The sequence below is a fragment of the Syzygium oleosum genome, unplaced genomic scaffold (assembly GCF_021117445.2).
Source record: "Syzygium oleosum isolate NSW1041296 unplaced genomic scaffold, Sole_v2.1 Sole_v2.03, whole genome shotgun sequence".
Taxonomy (NCBI): Eukaryota; Viridiplantae; Streptophyta; class Magnoliopsida; order Myrtales; family Myrtaceae; genus Syzygium; species Syzygium oleosum.
This window is the reverse complement of record NW_026607487.1, coordinates 15,639,681-15,659,952: the sequence shown is the minus strand read 5'-3', so window position 1 is coordinate 15,659,952 and position 20,272 is coordinate 15,639,681. Positions and strand designations below refer to the sequence as shown.

Here is a 20,272-nt window from a genome sequence, read left to right as displayed (position 1 = left end):
AAAGTATTAAAAAAGTTCTAAACTTATTGCATTGGTACCAATTCAGTCCTAAACTTTTCAATTGAACCAATTTAGTCATAAATCTTTTCGCATTTGTACAAATTCAGTCTATCCAACCAATTGAGGTCGGAAATAACTGACATGGACGCCGGGTATCTTACGTGGCACAACCAATATCGATGTTGATATTTTAAATATTTTTTTGAATTTTCTATTTATTTTTATTGAATTTTTTTCTTTTTTTTCCTTTCCATTTTCTTACCCTTTTCTTTTCTTTTTGCCGATGGCTGGCGAGAGCTAGCCTCGCTTGGGCGAGGGCAAGCGCTGGCGAGTCCCCTCTTGCTAGATTTGGGAAGGTTGACCCTCCCCCTAGCCTGGGTAAGAACCGCTTCTCAAGGAGATCCACACCGTTGTCCGTAAGAAACGCCTTGAACTTCATCACCGTCTTCGAGTTGCTGGTTTCTCTACATGGAAAACAACGCACACAAGCACAAAGAGAGATAGAGAGGCAGGAAAATCGGATGACGGGACTTGCCGGGTGTCAACCTTACCCAGGAGAGGCGCGGCGAGGTCGTCCCAACCTGGGTGAGGGTCGGCTTCGCTAGATTTGGTGAGAGGGGCCTCGCCAGCACTTACCCTTGCCCAGGTGAGGCCCAACGAGGGTGACTCTCGCCCAAGCGAGGCCAGCTGTCGCCGGCCATGGCCTTTGGCTGGTGGTCAGCGACTGGCCACCAGCAAAAAGAAAAGGGAAATTAAAAAAAAGAAAAATTTCCAAAAATTTTTAAAAAAATCATTAAAAAATATTTATGTCAGCGCCGGTCATGCCACATAGGACACTTGCCATCTACGTCAGTGATTTTTGGCATAAATTAGCCGGATGAACTGAATTGGTATCAATATAGAAAATTTAAGAAAGAATTAGTACCCGTGTAATAGGTTTAAGACTTTTTTTTGTACTTTTTCCATGCGTTTCTTCGCATATGTATTTATGCACTTTGAGTCATGGTCTATGAAGAAATTCTCACCGCACATATATAATTTTTGTGCGCCAAAAACATTTTCAAACAAGCTTTTTCGGGAGGATAGTGGGTAGTTAATTTCTTTATATTAGCTATATTCATAGTTAAGTTAAAATTGAGTAACAAAACTCAAGGTGCAAAGTGTAAGCATTCGAAGTATATAGTACGCAAAATGTACGTGAAACTTGAGCACGGCATCTTATATTTTGCTTTTAGGTTTTCTTATTTGAATGTTGACTTACAAACTTTATGAATATTTAGTCTTCCTAGAGTTAAGGGGTTAAAATTATTCAAGTTAAGTATATCATCAAAATGAAAAACTAATCATCACTTAACAAGTTTTGCAATATCTGACCAAAAAAAGAAAAACAAGTTTTCCAATAAGTTCTTATACTTTTGTTATTAAGGAACAAAGGCACCAGAAGTCCTTGAATTTTTCTAAAATGTTAAATGAGGTCACTGAACATTATTTTTTTTTTTGTATAATTGGATCCTTCAACTATACATTTTTTTTTCTGTTTTGGTTGGTCCTTCCGGAAAAGTTACGGACAAAAATGCTGACATGACCGCTAAGTCACCGCTAAATACTGACGTGGCGTTTAACAGATAAAAAATAAATCAGACATAAAGAGTAACGAAAAATTATTATTAAAATTTTGGCAGAAAAGGAAATTAAAAGAAAAGACAACAAGGAAGAGGTGAGACACTGCTACGATTCACTCGTAGGCTTATAGCCATTGAGTTTCCAAGTTTCTCCAAAGGCAGAAAGTGTAAGGGACGAAACATACGGACAATCGGGAGCACCGGGGGTGGTTATGGTCTCGATCCCGGCAAAAGTTGACCAGAGGTCGAATGAGGGTCACGCAACCACAGCCCTGTGGTCGCGCGACCCCGGCGAAGGTCGGAAAGTGGATCAGACCAAAAAAAAAAAAAAAAACTTTGGCAAAGTGGGAAAAGAATTCACAATTGCGTTTTCCACTATCGTCTAGACAAGCATGTAACGAGGCCCATCAAAACGGCCCAAATGCTTGCTTCCTATGATCCTATCCAAACAAAGCCTACCAACTAAACTAAGGACATAAGATATTTCTCACTCGACACGCACACACCTGCCCCTCGGGCAAAAATCTCTGCGAGCTGACCGAAAGCGAGGCGAACCGATTCGCGTTCTTCTCCGAGCGATTCCCGCAGCCGATCGCGTCGAGCGTCAGGTTTGAGAATCTTCAGCTCCTCCCTCTCCCCCGTTGTCTTGCTCGCATCGATTCGTCGCGATTTCGCGTGATCGAATGGCGCCGCGGTTTGTCGGTTTTCGAAGGTTTCGATCGGTTTGTCGGATGCACGAGCCACTTGTTCCGGGGGGGAGAGATTCCTCGGGGACGTCCGTGTCGCCCTGTTCTATTGATGTCGTCGTCGAAGAATTAGTTTGCTTTTCAATGTAATCAGCGAAGCTCGAGCTAGGTTAACGTCGTTTGGTCCCCTGAATTCGAAATGGTTCGTTTATTTTGTTCTTTCTTTTCTTGTTTGATTGCTTATGTCGGACAATCGAGCTGCGTTTCGTGCTTTCTGAAGTGCGCGAGCGACGTTGTCTTAGTTGGTTGGTGTTTGGTTGGCCGTTGAAAATGCCGGGAGGCGAAATTCGAGTTATTTACATTGGATAGGTTATGAGAGCTTGGAGTCCTGATAGGACTGAAAGTGTTGTGCATCGGTTCGTGTTCGATTGCATTGTACGCGGCATGTTTTGTTTCCTCCTTTCCATGTGCTTATTATGTTGAGAACGATGGCCGTTTTAGCAGGTGCTGCTGTCGATCATGGACGCCAAAGCTCAGTCTTCGCCTCCAAATAATGCCGACGTGAAGGCTGCATTCCACAAGCCGTCGAACGATGCGTCTAATAGGAACTATCGACGTCATTCTCCGGCAAGCAACTCATCTTCATCCGACGGTCCGTTCCTTTTCCCATCTTTCTATGGGTGGCTTATGGTGTTGTGAGGTCTCGATAGATGTCTGTTATATATGTAAATTCTTGAACTGCTCGTTGTTGACTATGTTGACATTTGTGGACAGTGGTCTGTGCGGTGGTTACGATGAAATTTTTAGTTTGATTGGATCTTCACTGCTCAATATCAGTTTTTTAGTTCAGTGTGGCACTTTCCGAAGAGTATAGGTCTCAGATGTCTCTAACTGATTAGGTCGTATTGCTTGAGCTGTATTGTTGCTTACATAATGTTTGAAATACATCGGCCCAACTATGGCTGCTTGGCATTTGATTTTTCATGGGTAATGCATGCAATTATTATTCAGCAATATAATGATATCATCTAATATGTTGCTCCAAGAGCCATAAGTAGAAAAAAAAAATTGAGAGGTTTGCATAAAAAAACAAAATGACAAGGACACTGTCTACATTTGGCAATATAGAGGAAAGCTTATGAGAAGAATTATTGGTTTAAAAATTGGTGGATGTATGCGTTTTAAAATTTGAATAGTTACTTCTACATTCAAAAGAAAAATCTGCTTTCTGAATCATTCGTGCATGGCGTTCACTAGATATGTCGGAACTGAATTGTTTCTTTGGCTAATTATTCTGCATCAACATTACCTAAGTGAAGTATCATACTGAAAAAGTGCTTCTCTTGCTGAAAACAGTTTGTTACAAAGCAATTCTGCCTAATAAGAATATGTGTTTTAGAATATTTTGTCAGTAATTGCTGTTAGATACGTGTCTCTTCATGTTCTTCAGGAAGTCCGGAGCATGACCGGGCAAGGGATGATGCTTCTAGGCCCCCTGAATATCGAGAAAGAAGGAAGGCTGGTGAGAAGGATTTATACAAAGATTCTGGCCGGAGCCATTACAGCAGGGGTGGTGATTCATATAAGTATGCTGATCGTCATGCCTCCAGGGGTTCTCGTGGTTACTCTAGAATTGATGAGCAGACCAGACATCGCATGGATGAAGAAGAGAGGGATCATCACAAGTCCACTCGTGGGGGTCGAGACTCAAGAAGGGGTTCTCATTCTGATCGTACAAGGCGAGAAAATGACTATAGCAGATCGAAGGACTTCACGCAAGATGAAGACAGATATTCTCGAGATAAGTATGATGACTTAGGTCACAGAAGTAAAGATAGGGAGAAAGAATCTGGGAGGAGAAACGATAATTTTGAAGAGTCAGAGAGGGATCGACGTAAGCGGGATGCAGATGATCGAAGTGAGAGAAGGGATTATCACAGGAGTTCAGGAGATCGCCGAATTGATAGGACTCTTTCTAGAGAAGAATCCAAGGGGTACCATAGTTATTCTACTGCTAGAAGGGATACTGATGGACATCAATCTAAAGAAGGTTATCGAAATGATCTGAGGGAAAAGCTTGCCAAAGAAAAGAAGAGTACTGATGATCGCGACATTATGAAGGACAAGGATCAGCAGAAAAGAGGAGCAGAGAAGCATTTAGATGATGCAACTGTCTTTAAGAGTGACAAGAGTTCCCCAACCAAAAGACCAAAGCTTTTCAGCTCCGAAAGGGATTCTATCTTCACCAAGGATGGTAATTTTTGTCTGTTGTTAATTTAAATCATTCACCACTCTCTTCCCTCAAGATGGTCTGATATCAGTAGGTTTGGTAAATGCGCGTTTTTCCTATTTTCCTTTCCTTATATTGCCTTGCTGAATTTATTATTTGTCATGGTAGATGATGCGAAGCACTCATTAGGCCTGAAAGAATCTCAGGAGACCAGTGTCAAATCAAATGAAGCACAGCCCCATGCCAGTGGAACTGAGGCTGCTAATGATCTGAGTGCTGCAAAATCTGCTGCTATGAGGGCTGCTGAAATGGGTATGTTCAGTCACTGTTTTTGTTTAACATTTAACTTCATTATGTGCGGATCTCTTTGCCTTAACTTGTTATGATCTGATACATCCCACTTTGGTTAGCTAGGATGCTCCTGTGTTCTACATGTTGCATTTCTAACTTTTTCTGGTTGTGACTTATCTTGCTGGACTATGCTATCAAACGGTGGTGGTGATTTATTACGCGTATGTTGGCTTCTTATAAACAACATTAACTTCCTGCTGGAATATCCTCTTGGTAACAATTATAGATCCTTGAGGCAAGCTTCAGTTATTCCTCTCTTATAATTCATATGATAATTTTTCTGTCTCTATGTTCACAAGGGGGATGGTTGTTGGTTTGACTTGGATCTTGTTGATATTGATACGTTTTTTAGGCAAAAAATGCTTCAGTTAATTTTCTCTGCTAGTTAAAATAGAATTTTTCTCCTCTTTTCTCTCTGGGGGATGGCTTTGGATGGCTTTTGGTTGTCATCAATAAACTGATTGATTCTTTGTCAAATCAGGTTTGCGATGCCTGGCATATGCTTCAATAAGGAATATTATATATGTGATTATGAGTTCAAGGATATAAGTTCTGTTATTTGTTCCGCTGTTTGTCTAGTAAAATTTATCTTTCCCCTTTATCTTTCATTTTAGAAACATTGATGACTCCAGTTTGTGGAAAATTGCATTAATTTGTTTTGAGATTTTTTTGGGAGATGATTTTGAAGCATGATTGCTTGGTCTTTGACCTTTGCCTAAACTGTCTTGTCTCTTAATTCTATCGTTCCCTCATCAGAGCTTTCTCTTGATGCTTGTTATTGTACTGTATTTTTCTCATCCTGTCAATAATATAGAACTCTACGTGTCTATGAGCCTTTTCAGGTTTCTTCCGAAGGCAAGGTTATTCTGGGGCTTTATAATTTAAGTTGCCTTTTCATGATACAGTAATATCTTTTCCTGCACAGTTTCCTTGAACTGGTTTAGTGAAACATGAAACCTCATACAAAACTTGTGAAACCTGATTCATTTGTCTTACCCTCCTGGAAGCAGGAGTGGTTTATCAGTCAAATAAAATAGTAGAATTGTCAGAAGCATGGGAAAGTGATCATCCAGCCCGCTCTTGTAGCAGCACATTTCCATCCCTGCTTTTTATACAAAGAATATGCACGGGTTGATTTCTTCTGTTAATTGATATTAAGGATGTTACCTAATGAGAAGTTCTCATTTGCTATCCTCCATCACATTAATTGAATTTTCTGTACTTGGGGATCAATGCATCTTGAGGTGGAATTGGGATAACATATGCAGTGCTCCTTTCAAAGTTGATGTGTTATTGTGATGTTTTGATCTCTGTAACTATAATTGCTTCTGCGGTGATCATATTGTCTCTTTGAATTCAGTAAATAAGAATCTTGCTGGTGGGTTTGGACCAACGGGCTACTTATCTACTGAACAAAAGAAGAAGCTGCTTTGGGGGAACAAGAAAAATACAGTTACTGAAGAGGTATTGCGATATTTTCATATGCTTAGATCTTGCCCATTAGATGAAACTTTCCACACCCGCTTTTGCTGCTTTCTTCGAATCTAATAGTCATGCCTCTCAATCTTTGCAGTCTGGTCACCATTGGGATGTGTCAATGATTGCTGATCGTGAACGGCAAGAAAAATTTAGCAAGCTCATGGTAAACCCCATTTCCCTTTCTCAATGTACATTGTTTCATAAATTTTCAATAAGGACTGTTAAGAATCCTTTGTTGCTTAGCCTTAGTAAGTAAATCCTCTTTCATAGAGTTCACTTACTAACACTTTTTTAGAGTCTGAGGTTACCTTGGTACCTATGGCCAATTGTAGGGTGTGAAGGGCGAGCTCAAGGCGGAGCCAATAGCAGACAGCCAAGATGGGGACAGCCTTCTGCGAGCCGAAAAACAGAAGGAGCTGCAATTGGATTTGGAGAAACAATACACTGCCGGGCTTCGAAGGAGGGATGGCCGAACAGTTGGTCTGGGACTCTAAAGACTTTCAGATTTACTGTGTACGACTTCTTGCTGCGATATTTTGTAAAAGTTATGCTTCTAGTACCTTTAGCTTTTGGTATGACTAAGAAAGATGCCGACTTGCATCCCGGAATTTCAGTATTTCGCTGGGAAGATATTAAGCGCAGCTTTGCTGCGATAACTTGGTATGCCTTGCACACTTTCTTAGCACTTTAGCGCATCGAGCATCTACGATCCTCGGCCAACTAATCTTTTGCTTGGCTCACAGTAACAGTACAATGACTCTGCTAACCAGAAAGCAGGCTTATCCAACGGATTGATTCAAGATTTCTTCAGCTATATGGAAATCTTGTCGTGATCGGTTGTACCAATGATCTGAGCATTGGCGGGTGTCCATGTTAAAAGAGGGGGTGACGCAAATAGGCGACAAATCTCAAGGCTAATGAAATGCCTTATTCGAAGGTTTTTAATATTTCCTTATGGGGTGTAGTATTTTCTTCCGGAGGAGAGAGATGCTTAGTGATACAAGGTCTCTGTGCTCACCTTTTCTTTCTTCGTAGGGTGATCATTATCCACGCGTATAAGAACGAGGCAGGCTTCATTTATATCGCTTAGAAAAATTAGTTGTGGTTAATAGCTGAAGTCATTGTTCTAGCTATTAGATGCATGATTGTATTGCTCAACTCCTGGTTAAGAAGAAATGTTAGGAATGCCTGCTGGATCGGATAAGCCATCGCGAATATTTCCCTTCGCAAAACAACAATAACAATTCAATTGCAAACTTTCTTTCATGGCTCAATTTGTCTGACCGAGTCTGATGTTTCTGCTTTCGAGGGATCTTGTCTCATCCCTTTTCTCAATTTCAAAGTTTCAATAAAGATTTAATGACAATTTCTTTAAGAAATAGCTTGTTAACGCTATCAGTGACGCACCAGCTCGGGTTTGGCTAAGTCGCAACTCTCTACGCGCGATGAACTCGCTCTCGAGATTTGAACTCGCGCTCTTGTGTAGAACCGGCGCGGTGGGATTTCAAACACTATCGCCCCTTTTGAATAGTCGTGGCCGTATCGGAGGGGGACGTTGCGTCGTAGATCCCTGGCGAAGTCCGGCGACAGGAACGTTGAATTTAACAGTAGCAACATCGAGCTGCATCAAACATTAGTCGAACTTGACAGAGGTCAAGGTCGGGGACGCACGCCACTTCAGTCCTCAGAGCCACTCGCAGTGCCATTCTTGAAGAGGACTCCTCCTCCTCCTCCTCCTCCTCCGCGCGCCTTCTTCGCTCGACGCTCTCATGGCGTTCCCCTTCCTCCAACGGACGAGGGCCTCCCTCGTCCTCGCCGTCACCCGCTCATGCCGTCGCCGCTTCACGTCCGCCGTTTGCAAAGGAGGAACGCCTTCCGCTCTCCCTCGAGAGCCATCCCCTCCCGACCCGAAGCGGATCCCTTTCGCCGTCTCGGCCCACGGTCGGACGTGGCAAGACCCCTTTCACTGGATGTCCGACGTCGACGACCCCGAGTTCGTGGAGCACCTCCGCCGGGAGAACTCCTACGCTCAAGCTTTCATGGCCGACACGAGGGAGCTTCAGACCCAGCTGGTTTCTGAAATGAAGAGTCGAGTCCCGGCCGAGGTTCGTACTCCGCCGGAGCGATGGGGTCCCTGGTCCGTTCTCTGTCTTTTACTCTGTTTTTTTTTTTTTTTGTTTAGATATTGATTGCTCGGTCATGATTCCAGACCAGTTGTTCGTTTTTCCATTCGGAGCTTCTGTTGATGTTTTAAAGCGGGAATTTAGGCCTTTGGGCGACCAAGAAGTGTTGTTCTTTATCATGGGCTCGTACTTTTGTCTGCTTCGTTTGGGTGTTCTGGCTGGTTAGTTGCTTGATGCTGCGCTAGCTCATGGATAAATGTTGCTTCTTGTTTCCCAGGGCATAACTGCGAATTGGGAAGCTTGCTTTAATAAATCTGTTTGTGTGTGTTCCCAAGTCCCACCTCTATGGTTTAGTGAAAAAAATCAGCTTTCTAGGCGATGATTCAAATTCATCGGTGTACTTTGTAGTATTTTGAATGCCCGAGGTACAAGGTGCATGCTTTTCCAGATTTCACTGCCCTATCTCCCGCAAGCTTCACAATTGCCTGTTTTACTACATATTTTTATGGGTTGATTGACATTCTCCACCTCAACCTGGACCTTTCTGAACATGCCTTTTGACAGTATTATTTTGACCATTTGGGTGGTTCCTGGTGTTGTTGAAATTGGAAGCTACAAAGCTGAATAAGTGAACTCTACTTACATCATTATTATGGTCAAACAGGCTATATTACCAATACATACCCGAAGGGAAGGAGTTTCCAGTGTTATGTAGGAGGTTGCAAGCTGACAAAGGTTGGGCAGAAGCAATTCTTAGCTATGTGAGAGGACAACAAGGAAGAGAGCAGGTCCTACTTGACTGGAATGAAATAGCAGAGCAACATGGCAAGTTCTCTGTATGCTCATTGATAACTTATATAGGAAAAGAGCGGTGACTTAGTCTGTCGTACTTTTGCTTGATACAAATTTTAATTAATCAAATGTCAGTTTTTTGGGATATCTCCTTTTGGTTATCAACTTGTTTAGAGCCTGCTTCTTTTCTTTTTGCAATGATTAACTCCTGTTGAGGGGGTGTAGGCTATTGGCTGTAGTTTTTTGACTTATGGCTTTCTGAATTTGGTTTTTAACTCTGGGTGACTTTTAGTAGTGGTAGTGTTTTGAAGGTGTAGCATTGGAAGTTAATCTCTTTTGACTTGTTCGAAAGATAATGATATTGTAGATCAGAATATGTTGTTACATCAGATATCGCACTCTAATGCTATTTTTTGGGAGATTGGTGAAAATGGGGGTTACAAAAATTGAGTGGAAAATTTAAATTTATTGTGAGATGAAAAAAAAGGAAAATTTAAAATTATGAGTATTTTCCTCCCAATTTCTTCACCTAGGAGCTCCCAAACATAGCATAAAAGTCAGTTTTGGCAGTTCTTTTTGTTTTTTTTTTTTTTTTTGATGACCCAGGAACCCTCGCACGGCCAACAGCCGGAGGGGTAAACCTGGGATGACGCTAGCGCAGGACCCACCACCACGGCGCCACACTTAAGAATCCCTAACGACTACGCTGGGGTTCGAACTCTGATCCCTTCGTGGGGGGATGAGAGCGCAAGCCAACGGAGCCGCTGCGGGCGGTGGTAGTTTTGGCAGTTCTTTAAAGTTCACTGAAAACCAAAAAAGCATTAGCCAAAAGATGGGGGAGCAGTTGTTGCTTGTCTTTACAAGCTGGCTTGTTAAATTGATTTTGATGCCAAATGGCTGGGGCAAACGCCCCTCCAAAGCAGCTCTATAGCATAGGGCCAAAATTTTACTTTTTTTTTTTCTCCCGTTGGTCCATGAAATAAAGGCTACCCAGAGTATATATGGATGGAAAAGAGGACAGACAAGGTATATCTTTACAAATGTAGTGAATCTTGCAAGATCCCCTTTGTGTCTTTTTACTTTGACTTGGTGTTGGGTGATATCTTCCCATTGATGCATTAGATAATTCGATTCTTACGAGTTCTAAGTTTCAGTCGGTAAATGTCAGAGACCAACTTCTGGAGTAAATGAAACATAGTCTTAGATATAACTTAAGTTGGAATTCACCATGTTTTTCTTACTGAAAGAGTATGTTCTTTTCTCGCAGTAAGCATCTCTTTTAAAATTGAAATGACTTTCTATTCATCTTTAGGTTATGTCCATGTGGGTATGTGTCGAGTTTCCCCAGACCATAGCTTTCTCGCTTATACCGTTGACGTTAATGCAAGTGAGTCGTTTAAGCTTCAAGTCAAGGACATAAATAAGGGATGTATACTTCCAAATATCCAAGTTGAAAGGGTTGTTAGCGTGGCGTGGGCTAAGGATGGCTCCACTCTCTTCTATACTCTATCCGACGAGCATCAACGACCTTACAGGTAGTTATATTGATTGCTGAAGTTGATCAAATTCCGTGGTTTCCTAAAATTTTATTATCAGTTTTTGCCTGCAGGGTCCTCTGCACAAATTTAAGATCAAGTAATTTGGAGAATGCAGTGGTTTTCACAGAAAGAGATTCTAAATACTGTGTGGACATCACAGGAACGAAAGATGGCAAGTTTATAACTCTTAATTCAAGCTCAAGGAATTCGTCTGAGGAAGGACCTTATCTATTCCATTTTCATTTAATATGCAATTTCTATGAATTTATAGAGATGTTAATATGTCTTTTGTCGTCAACGGTGGTTGTCAATATAGCCCGTCACTTTTCTACAGGTTTATGTTATAGATGCTGACAACCCTCTTGGTGGCTTGAGAAGAATATGTAAGCGTGTATCTAATGTAAGGTTCTTCGTGGAGCATCACTATGGTTATTTCTATATTCTCACAAATGCCCCTCTCTGTGAAAGTGTGGACTGGAATGGTCATGGTTATTACTTGACCAGATCCATGGTTGAGGATCCAGAGTTGGGCAAGTTTCAGGTGACTATTTTGTGATGTGCTACAAGTTAGATTTTGGATGTTATAAGTTTAATTTTCTTTTCTAAATTGAGTATCAGATTACATTATTTCTTTTCTCCTTTCGGTTGTCTGCAAATTTTTTATCTTTTGCTTTTGGTTCCTGGCAGAATGTCATCCTTCCTGGCGAAAGTATCACTATAGAAGACATGGATGTTTTCAATGGACATCTGGTGCTTTCCATTGATAAGCAAGGTGTACCTATGTTATGCTCCATCAATTTGCCCATCAATGTTAATCCTGAGGTCCGTCACATCTTTTTGCTGCATTTAAACTCTTTCCTAATAGAAAACATCTCTATATATTAAATTTATCGGATAAGTATACTGGAAAACTTGTCATGAAAGTGCACTTGAGTTCTCAAACTTTCAAAAAGTGCAATCAAGTCCTAAAACTTGTCACAAAAGTACAATTGAATCCTAAAACTTTCAAAAAATGTAATTAAGTCCTAAAACTTGTCAAGTTTGTGCAAACAAGTCCTTCCATTAACTCTGTCTAACTTGACAAACAGAAAATGCTAAAAAGTTTTATGACTTGATTGCACCAACTTGACAAGTTTTAGTACTTGATTGCACCAACTTGACAAGTTTTATGACTTAAATTGCTTTTTTTCTAAGTTTTAGGACTCAATTGCACTTTTGTGATAAGTTTTAGGATTTGATTGCACTTTTTGAAAGTTTTAGGACTTAATTGCACTTTCGTGACAAGTTTTAGAATTTCCAGTGCACTTATCCCTAAAATTATCAACTCAAAGCAGTAATATCTCAAGCTTTTTTACGATGTCTCAATTATTAGATACTTTTGTTCAAAAATTAAAGAAAATGATTGTGCTCAATGTATATTCGCTCATGTCGCTAATACATACACGGAATATGTTTTTATTAAAGATTGTTGCAAAATATCAAACATTTTCGGACAAACAATAGAAATATGAATATATTACATATTTATCTTCTCCTTTCAAATGTTTATTAAAATATTGTTTGTAGTACAACTTTTAATCTTAGTAAAAATATGGCTGAAATAATTGCATGTGGTACAAGTTTATCACTAGTGTATCCATGATCTTGTGTAGGCTTTTCTCTTACGTTCACCTTAATCTGCAAAAATTACCTTGGATAGGAATATAGAACTGGTTTATTCTAATATAATCATTAGAGCTTGTTTGGTGCGTCTTTTCTTTTTGTGGCCTTTAGGCTTGATCGAATTCTTTTGGCAATTGTTTGTCTTTCTTCGTTTTTACGAGCTGGCTTTTACTTCAGAGTTGCATCTTTTGATTTGATTGATGCCTTTGTGCTGCCTCTTGAATTTTTTTTTTTTCAACTTCTTTCTTGACTTGCAAAGTGTGCTTACTTTTTACTTGGTTTAGATTTTCCTCTGTGCCAAAAAGCTTCGTAGCTTCTATAAAGTTCTCTCATAAAAAAATATAGTGTCAAAGTACCGTAAAAGTGGGAATTCTATTGATTTGAGATAACATCTTTTAGACTTACTGGTGAATTGTTAGCAGAACTAGGACTATATCTCGCTTTCTTGTGAAGGTAAGTATCGGCATTTTGTCAATACGAGCTCATTTAATGATCATGTAACTAATGCCTAGGAATCTGCAGAACCTTTGTCTGATCTTCAGGTGGATTCTTGTTGTCAGGATCTATAGTGCATTAGCAACAAGAAAAAATGATGAATCTATTTCTAGTTAAAGCACTCCTGCAATTAGTTGATTTAGTTATCTGGGTCTCGTTTAGCAAGTTCGTTGACTTTGAGTCGTTAGTGCATGTGAGCACTTTTTGTATGCAGTTGCATGATGGTCAAACAAGAGTGGAAGAATAAGTACTATGACTGCATTTCTTTAATATTGTACAGCTTACATGCAATTTAATTATCGGAAAACTAGGGTTTTTTATACATGTCCAGCATTAGCTATTGTGGGGTATGGCATATAATAATAACAACGGCGACGACCATAACAACATCAACAACAACAATTATGTTGGTATACTAAAAATAATTTTTTTTTTTTAATATCTACATAGCCATTAGATAACTAGCTCAGTGTCCATCGTTGAGATGGAAGGCGCTTGTCATGAGAAACATGGATAGATATATTGACTTCTATTGTTAGCTTCTTATTTGTCCCAATTGTAACACTTGTACTAATATTCAAATCATTCCCTGTTGTTTTGCAGCATACAATGATCCTGGAGCATCTAAACCCATGGTTTTTTCCTGTCCCTTCAAATTTCTGCAGCATTCTTCCTGGTTCCAACCATGACTTTACGAGTCAAGCATACCGTGTTGTGCTATCTTCTCCTGTGGTATGCTGTCTTATCTCGAGAGGAAACTTGGATATTCATTATGGATTCTTAACTCGAGGAATGTTTGTTTTGTATCGACCTCTTTTATGCTAGTCAGTTTATGTGTTCTTATCCATGCTAGCTACTCTTAAACTGCTTCGCCTCTGCTGTCCTCTAGATGCTGCGATGTAGTCGGATATTTCACTCTTGTATGATTCAACTTCTTAAGTAGCTAGGTGTCTTTTGATTTGAGCACATTCTCGTTATATCATGCCTTGTTAGTTGAACTTGAATCACAGCGAGATTTTCAGCCTGTACTCAAACCTTTCCTGGAATGTAATTGCGAACTAAAAATGTTAAAATCATTAACTGTTCGCTGCAACGATTGGCTGAAATAGATCTAGTTGCAAGTGTGGATTCTCAACTTGTTGAGCAATAATAGTTAATAATTACCATCAAGGTGTTGGCTTAGTTGGCAGGGGGAGTTTGTTCCTCTCCTTATGATCTTGGGTTCAAGTCTTGTTGAGAGCACTCCAGAAGTCAAATTCTTAATGCACCAGGCCAATGTGGGGGGTGCACCCTTAAAATCACTCGTGGTGGTGGATGTGAAAGCTGGGACGGACCCTACCTAATTTCTAAACTCAAAAAAGTCAATAATTCAATATACACTTTATCATTGTAATGTGTGCACATCTGAAAATCCTTTATTCCCCTAAAAAGTGAATTGAAAAGAATTTCCAAGTGGCTGTATTTTCCTACAGAAAATAAGCATTCGTTAATCTTTTGACATAATGTGAGAGCAAAAGCAAGGATGACATTTCTTGTCTAACAAAGAGCTTTTAATTCTTTCCCACTCAAAATTATATTTTTGTCAATCTTTCGGTATCACGAAGTGCCTTAAACTTGCAATTGTAGTGTGAAAACAAAGGCTTTAAGTTTTCAAAGGTATGTTGGCTACCTTGAATATGATACTTGTTTTGTTTGAAGTGCAGATGCCTGATGTAGTTGTCGAGTATGATATGTCAAGACGTGCTCTCTCCACCATCCAACAGGAGGATGTGAGGCGTGTTTCAGCTGAAATTGGATCGTCCACCACAGACTATGTCAAAAACTTTGTCAGCCCTATAAATGTAGAGAACATAAAGGAGGAACCCAACGAGAACAGTACAATGCAGGGTTGGAAGGACTTTTCGGATGTGTACTGCTGTGAAAGGAAGGATGTTATTTCCCATGATGGTGTCAGGATACCTCTGACAATTCTTTACTCTAAAACATTGTGCCAGAAGGGAAAGTGTCCAGGCCTTTTGCATGGATATGGAGCATATGGTGAAGTTCTAGACATAAGCTGGTGTCCAGATCGTCTAAGTCTACTCAACCGTGGTTGGGTTGTTGCTTTTGCTGATGTCAGGTTGGTTCAACCAGATTTTGTTCATCGATTGTCTGTTTTGATACATATCCATTAGGAGCAACAGCTCTTTTCAGGATTGTCAACATGGCTAATCTAATTGATTTTGAAGTTTTACATTTTTACCATGGCATAAAAATTATGGCTGGTCTGTTGATTAGATCAGATGTGATGATTTATCCCAATCGGAGTACTAGACAGCCGTCCTAGAAAAATATGAAAGAGGATATTTGTTTGCTATAATAGATACTTAGGGGGAAAAGGAAAAATTTAAGGAATAAGAACTCTTTCAAGGTTAATTACCGCATTTGTTATCTGCCGAAACTATATTTTGGATTTGGGATAAAAACTGTTGTCTACACATTCTGTTTATAATCTGTTGTAGTCCAGGCTCTGATTTTCAGTAATTTAGCTGGCATCTGAATGATCTACTTAATCAATTGCGTTTTGTTGAATATTGTAGTTTAACATATATTTTGAATACCATTTTTTATGTAGCAGAGGCGGGGGTGGTGTTAATTCCTTGTGGCATACTTCTGGCCGTGGGGCATACAAGCAGAACTCTATTCATGACTTTGCATCATGTGCTAAGTACCTTGTTCATGAGGGTTATGTTCGTGATGATCAGCTTTGTTCTATAGGACATAGTGCAGGCTGTCTTCTTGTGGGGGCTGCTATAAATATGTATCCAGGTCTCTTTCATGCTGCCATTATGAAGGTATGCACTTTCCAGTGTGGTTCACGAATCACACATCTAGTCTTTTATGTTGTCTACAGAGGTTTATGCCCATTGATGGTTTTAAAGTTGTTTAGAATTCCTGAAGAAAAATTAGTGTATTCTATGTGAGTTATAGACTTAAGAAGACTCTACCAATATTTATCTTTTCGTTGCTCATGGAGCGTCAGTTTCCCCTGATAGACATAGTTACTTCAAACAATGGCAGCAAAGGTTTAACATCATTATGTGTGATTCGTAATCCTGTCACCTGCTGCAGCAGCTTCACGATTTTAAAACTTCTTTTGGAGTAATTGTCTATTGATCTGCTTCAAACTGGAAAGACCAGAGTGTAATCAAATTCTGAACGCTGCTCATTATTGCCACTTTGAGTAATCAGATCATGCTGATCCTTTGCTTCTGATTATTTCGAAGCAATGACACCAAGATAATGTGCCCCAGGTACCTTTTCTTGATATATGCAATACATTGTTGGATCCTAATATGCCGCTTTCCATATTGGACCATGAAGAGTTTGGAGATCCTCGTATCTTGCCGCAATTTGAGTCCATCATGAGTTATGCGCCTTATGATAACATTCGCGAAGGGGGATGTCATCCGTCAACCCTTGTTTCAGCATCATTTCTCGACTCAAGGTAGCATGTCTTCATTATTGTAGACATGCATTTGTTCGCAATTCAACTCATAGGCTTGATGCGGCTTTCTCTGATTTTGTTGATCCAGGGTTGGAGTGTGGGAAGCTGCAAAGTGGGTGGCTAAAGTGAGAGAAGTTGGGTGTTCCCGCTGTTCACATTCGGTAATTTTGAGAACAAATATGAGTGCAGGACATTTTGGTGAAGGTGGACACTATAGGCATCTTGAGGAAACAGCTTTTGACTACGCATTTCTGATGAAAGTTACTGGGGCTTTCAACAAGTGATTTTGTAAGGCTTGAAAAGTGAATCCTATTGGTGAGAAAAAAGAATGTATTAAGGTTTGCACTCAACTAACAAGTTCCTGCTACACGCTCTACGTTTATCACTGGCGTCAAGGGACTGCTGCATGCTGTTACGGGAATTTGGCACATGTGTAAGCTATCCTCTCCTAGTCGGTTCTTATTTTGTTATTTGTATTCGATTTTTTCATTCATGTGAATTATTTTCTTTTAGGAAAAATTTTCACCTGAGTATATTCTTACTGGAAACTATGGGACAGTGGTAGGCACTCCAAGGGAAGTGAGTTTGTGAAAATGACGTGTTCATTTTCGAGATTTAAATATGTATCTTTGGTTGACCTGGGAAACTTTTCACTTGTTCATATATTTTCCTGCAGTTACTTTAGCGCAGAATAGGAAGCCCTAAATTCCTTGTTAATGAAGTCTATTCATTCGATTAGTTGATTGTTACTATGCAGATGGTTCTATATGTGAAGACACCCGGGAATTCCTGTCCCTTTCTCGAGCTTCAGTATGTAGGGCTGCTTGATATGCAGTCACCTGGAACTTATGAGCAGTTAACTGCCCTTCGTGTGCTGGGAGTAGGATTGCCATCTACGAACGCTTATCGAAGTTTCAAAGCCTGTTGTCTTTAAGCTTTAATTTCTATGCGAGATAACGGGCCTCAAATCTCGGACCATTCTTGATCCGAACTAATGTTCCGAGTCTGTTGCATAAATTACACAGTTACATGCTAATCGTACATGTCATTGGCATCCATCAACTTTTGGCCCGGGGAACATTTGCAATCCATTGTTATCCAAGCTATGGCTGCAATTACAGGGAGGGTTGATTTGCAATTGCTCAATCAAGTAAATCGATGGGGTATCGTTTTTGCAGCGAGCAATTATTAGTAACACGGGTCAGTTAAACACTCAAATGTTCTCCCTATTTGTGATTCCGTTTCCCCACTCCTTGCTGGACTGGTGGTGGCTATTCTGTTTTCTTGTTCGTCCCCTCAAATGAGAGCTGCATTTGGCATACTCATACCGCCACCCATCGCCGGAGCTTGTTCTTTTGCAGATGGTCAAAGAAAAAAGGCCCCAAGAAGCTGGATGTGCCTTCTGCATCTGCTTATTCGTGTATGCTCAAACATTTCTTGCTAGATTGTGTTCCTGTGGCCTGTATTTATCCGCGTTAACGAAAGTGAAATCAGCAGTCATCTGATATCATCAAATTCCACCATCTATTAACCCATCACTCTTTTTTGTTCGTCTTCAGTAGCGAATCATTATGGGTAAGTACATGGCACCCCAGCTAAGGAACTCATCGCTAATCGACTTAAGCCGTGTTTCAGTTATTATAAATGCCAATCTGGGTTATTAAGCAAGATCGCACATCTGAGTTCGCAAATGTTATATTCTTTTTCACGAACCCGGGACCTACCCTTTGCCACCAGGTGGATATCAGACGGTGTTTAGTGCAAATTTTAGTTACTCTTTATACTAACAGAGTTGATTGGATTTTTATTTTTTTTTGGTCTCACTCATCTTTTCTTTGTATATATATGTGTGCATGCGCGCGCGCGCGGTACTCACGGGATCGAACCTTGGACCTAGTACTTTCCAACCCCATCGCCCCCTCCCACTCCAAACCAATCCCTTGACCGGCAAGGCTACATTCATGTTGGGAGTTGATTGGATTGATTTCAACAATTTTGCTAGTCCCCAAAACTCCCGTAGCCGCATCGGGCAATCACTTGCTAATATGTTTATTTGTTATTAAAAGCGAGTCCCTTTGTACAAATGTCTTTCTATCCACTAGTGATTAGTCTCAACAACAAAATATCATCAGCACAGACAAGGTTCGAAATCATGCGTGCCCTTTTAAGAAGAAAAAAGGGTCAAAATGCGAGTACTTCATCTTCGGCGCTACGAAGTATCTCGAGACTGGTCTTTCTTTTTGTCCCATCGTCTCCGCATCGGGCGTGAAGGGCCAAGAGAGGGAACAACAGTGGAAAAGCGACGCCAAAATGGGCCACTCCTTTTCGGGTCTTCCGGTTGAGGTTGAGTGCGGTGTCAATTTTTATGGGTGGGTCTTTTTCATATTAATTTATAATTTTAATATAATTTTTAGCGATCATATTAAATTTATTTTTATGTAAACTTGTAATGGGTGATGATCATCCTCTTCTCTCAAAGCTCAAAGTGCTCGAGCTCAGAGCTAGAGTGTTCGAGTTCAGTCTTCGAGGTCGGCATGACTTCGATCTCGTAAGCGATCGCCAAGCGCAATCACAACAATCCAGCAGAATCTATGAGAACCTTACGTTTATCACGTGTTAATGCTCACAGCGACGAGAAATGCACGTGCTCGAGAATGAATATGTATTAACCTTCCTGCAATTTCTTTTCTTTTTTTTTGGGGTTAATTCCAAAAAAAAGCACCAACTTTAGGTCGAGAGACAATTCTGACCCGAACTTTTTTTTGTCCCATAAAAAAGCACCAACTTTAGGTCGAGGGACAATTCTGGCCCGAACTTTTTTTTGTCCCATAAAAAAGCACCAACTTTAGGTCGAGGGACAATTCTAGCCCGAACTTTTTTTGTCTCGTAAAAAAGCACCAATTTTCATTTAAATCCCAAATTTGGCCCCCCCATTGATTTTCTGTCCGAAGTTACCCTTGTTTGAGAAAAAAAAGTTATGGTGGTGAGCCTAGCGAATCTCTTCCATGGCGTCTGTCGACAGGCGATGGTCTACAGTTTCAGATTACGACAAAACGACGAAGTTTGGCCAGAAAGATTCAATCTGGAGATATTTTTGACTTGCCGGTGAAATGAAGGAGACGAACACTTTCACCATTATTCTTCAAGCTGTGATTTAAAGAATAAGACAATGAATAATGCTTTAAATCCAGTCAGCAAGTCATGTGAATTTATTGCTAAGGTGGAATAATCAAGTTGGAAAATCAATGGTTTTAAGTCAATAAGGGCCAGATTTGGGATTTAAGTAAAAGTTGGTGCTTTTTTACGAGAAAAAAAAAAGTTCGGGCCAGAATTGTTCCTCGACCTAAAGTTGGTGCTTTTTTACGGGAAAAAAAAAAGTTCGGGTCATAATTGTCCCTCGACCTAAAGTTGGTGCTTTTTTTTAGAATTAACCCTTTTTTTTTTGGAGCGAAGTTTGCTGATATTTTTAAAAGATGGGCTTCAGTGAAAACTCATTTGAACTTTGCTTTTATTTGAACTCTATTCACTAGAACTCATTTCGATGTATTCGTAAAATCCGACCGACCAATTTGAAACCCAAGCTTGACAAATGTGAAAATGGGTTAATGGATCTATTTTCCTCTCTAGTGCGGGGCGCACCCCACCAATTCAAGTCAAATGTTTATCATGGGATGCTGCATCATCATCATCATTATCAATGCCATCAAATCCGGTAAAAAAAGTGGATCGATGAAGGAGCAATCCGTCATCTTTCTTGCTGTATAAAAATACCAAAGTAAGCGATTTCGAGTCTTCAATAAATCAGTT

At 40.2% G+C, this 20,272-nt stretch overlaps 2 protein-coding genes across 3 annotated transcripts; both read left to right on the top strand.

The window, feature by feature from the left end:
• Positions 1-2,097: 2,097 nt before the first annotated feature.
• On the top strand, positions 2,098-7,564 carry LOC115672009 (uncharacterized). 2 transcript variants are annotated; one of them, XM_030593740.2, is made up of 8 exons: positions 2,098-2,230; positions 2,813-2,960; positions 3,759-4,562; positions 4,707-4,850; positions 6,250-6,353; positions 6,463-6,531; positions 6,664-7,028; positions 7,112-7,564. In XM_030593740.2, exons 2-8 carry the CDS (start codon positions 2,828-2,830, stop codon positions 7,161-7,163), a joined length of 1,671 nt encoding a protein of 556 aa, XP_030449600.2. In that variant the 5' UTR covers positions 2,098-2,230; positions 2,813-2,827; the 3' UTR covers positions 7,164-7,564. The 2 variants fall into 2 exon arrangements, with proteins under 2 accessions (XP_030449600.2, XP_030449601.1); XM_030593741.2 differs by lacking the exon at positions 7,112-7,564 and having other exon boundaries at positions 6,701-7,024.
• Positions 7,565-7,701: 137 nt separating this feature from the next.
• Positions 7,702-17,640, top strand: LOC115672008 (uncharacterized). The gene is made up of 13 exons (XM_056309394.1): positions 7,702-8,505; positions 9,156-9,316; positions 10,596-10,818; positions 10,893-11,038; positions 11,157-11,362; positions 11,509-11,643; positions 13,582-13,710; positions 14,682-15,097; positions 15,596-15,812; positions 16,272-16,465; positions 16,554-16,898; positions 16,997-17,044; positions 17,223-17,640. Exons 1-11 carry the CDS (start codon positions 8,138-8,140, stop codon positions 16,747-16,749), a joined length of 2,391 nt encoding a protein of 796 aa, XP_056165369.1. The 5' UTR covers positions 7,702-8,137; the 3' UTR covers positions 16,750-16,898; positions 16,997-17,044; positions 17,223-17,640.
• Positions 17,641-20,272: the final 2,632 nt, after the last annotated feature.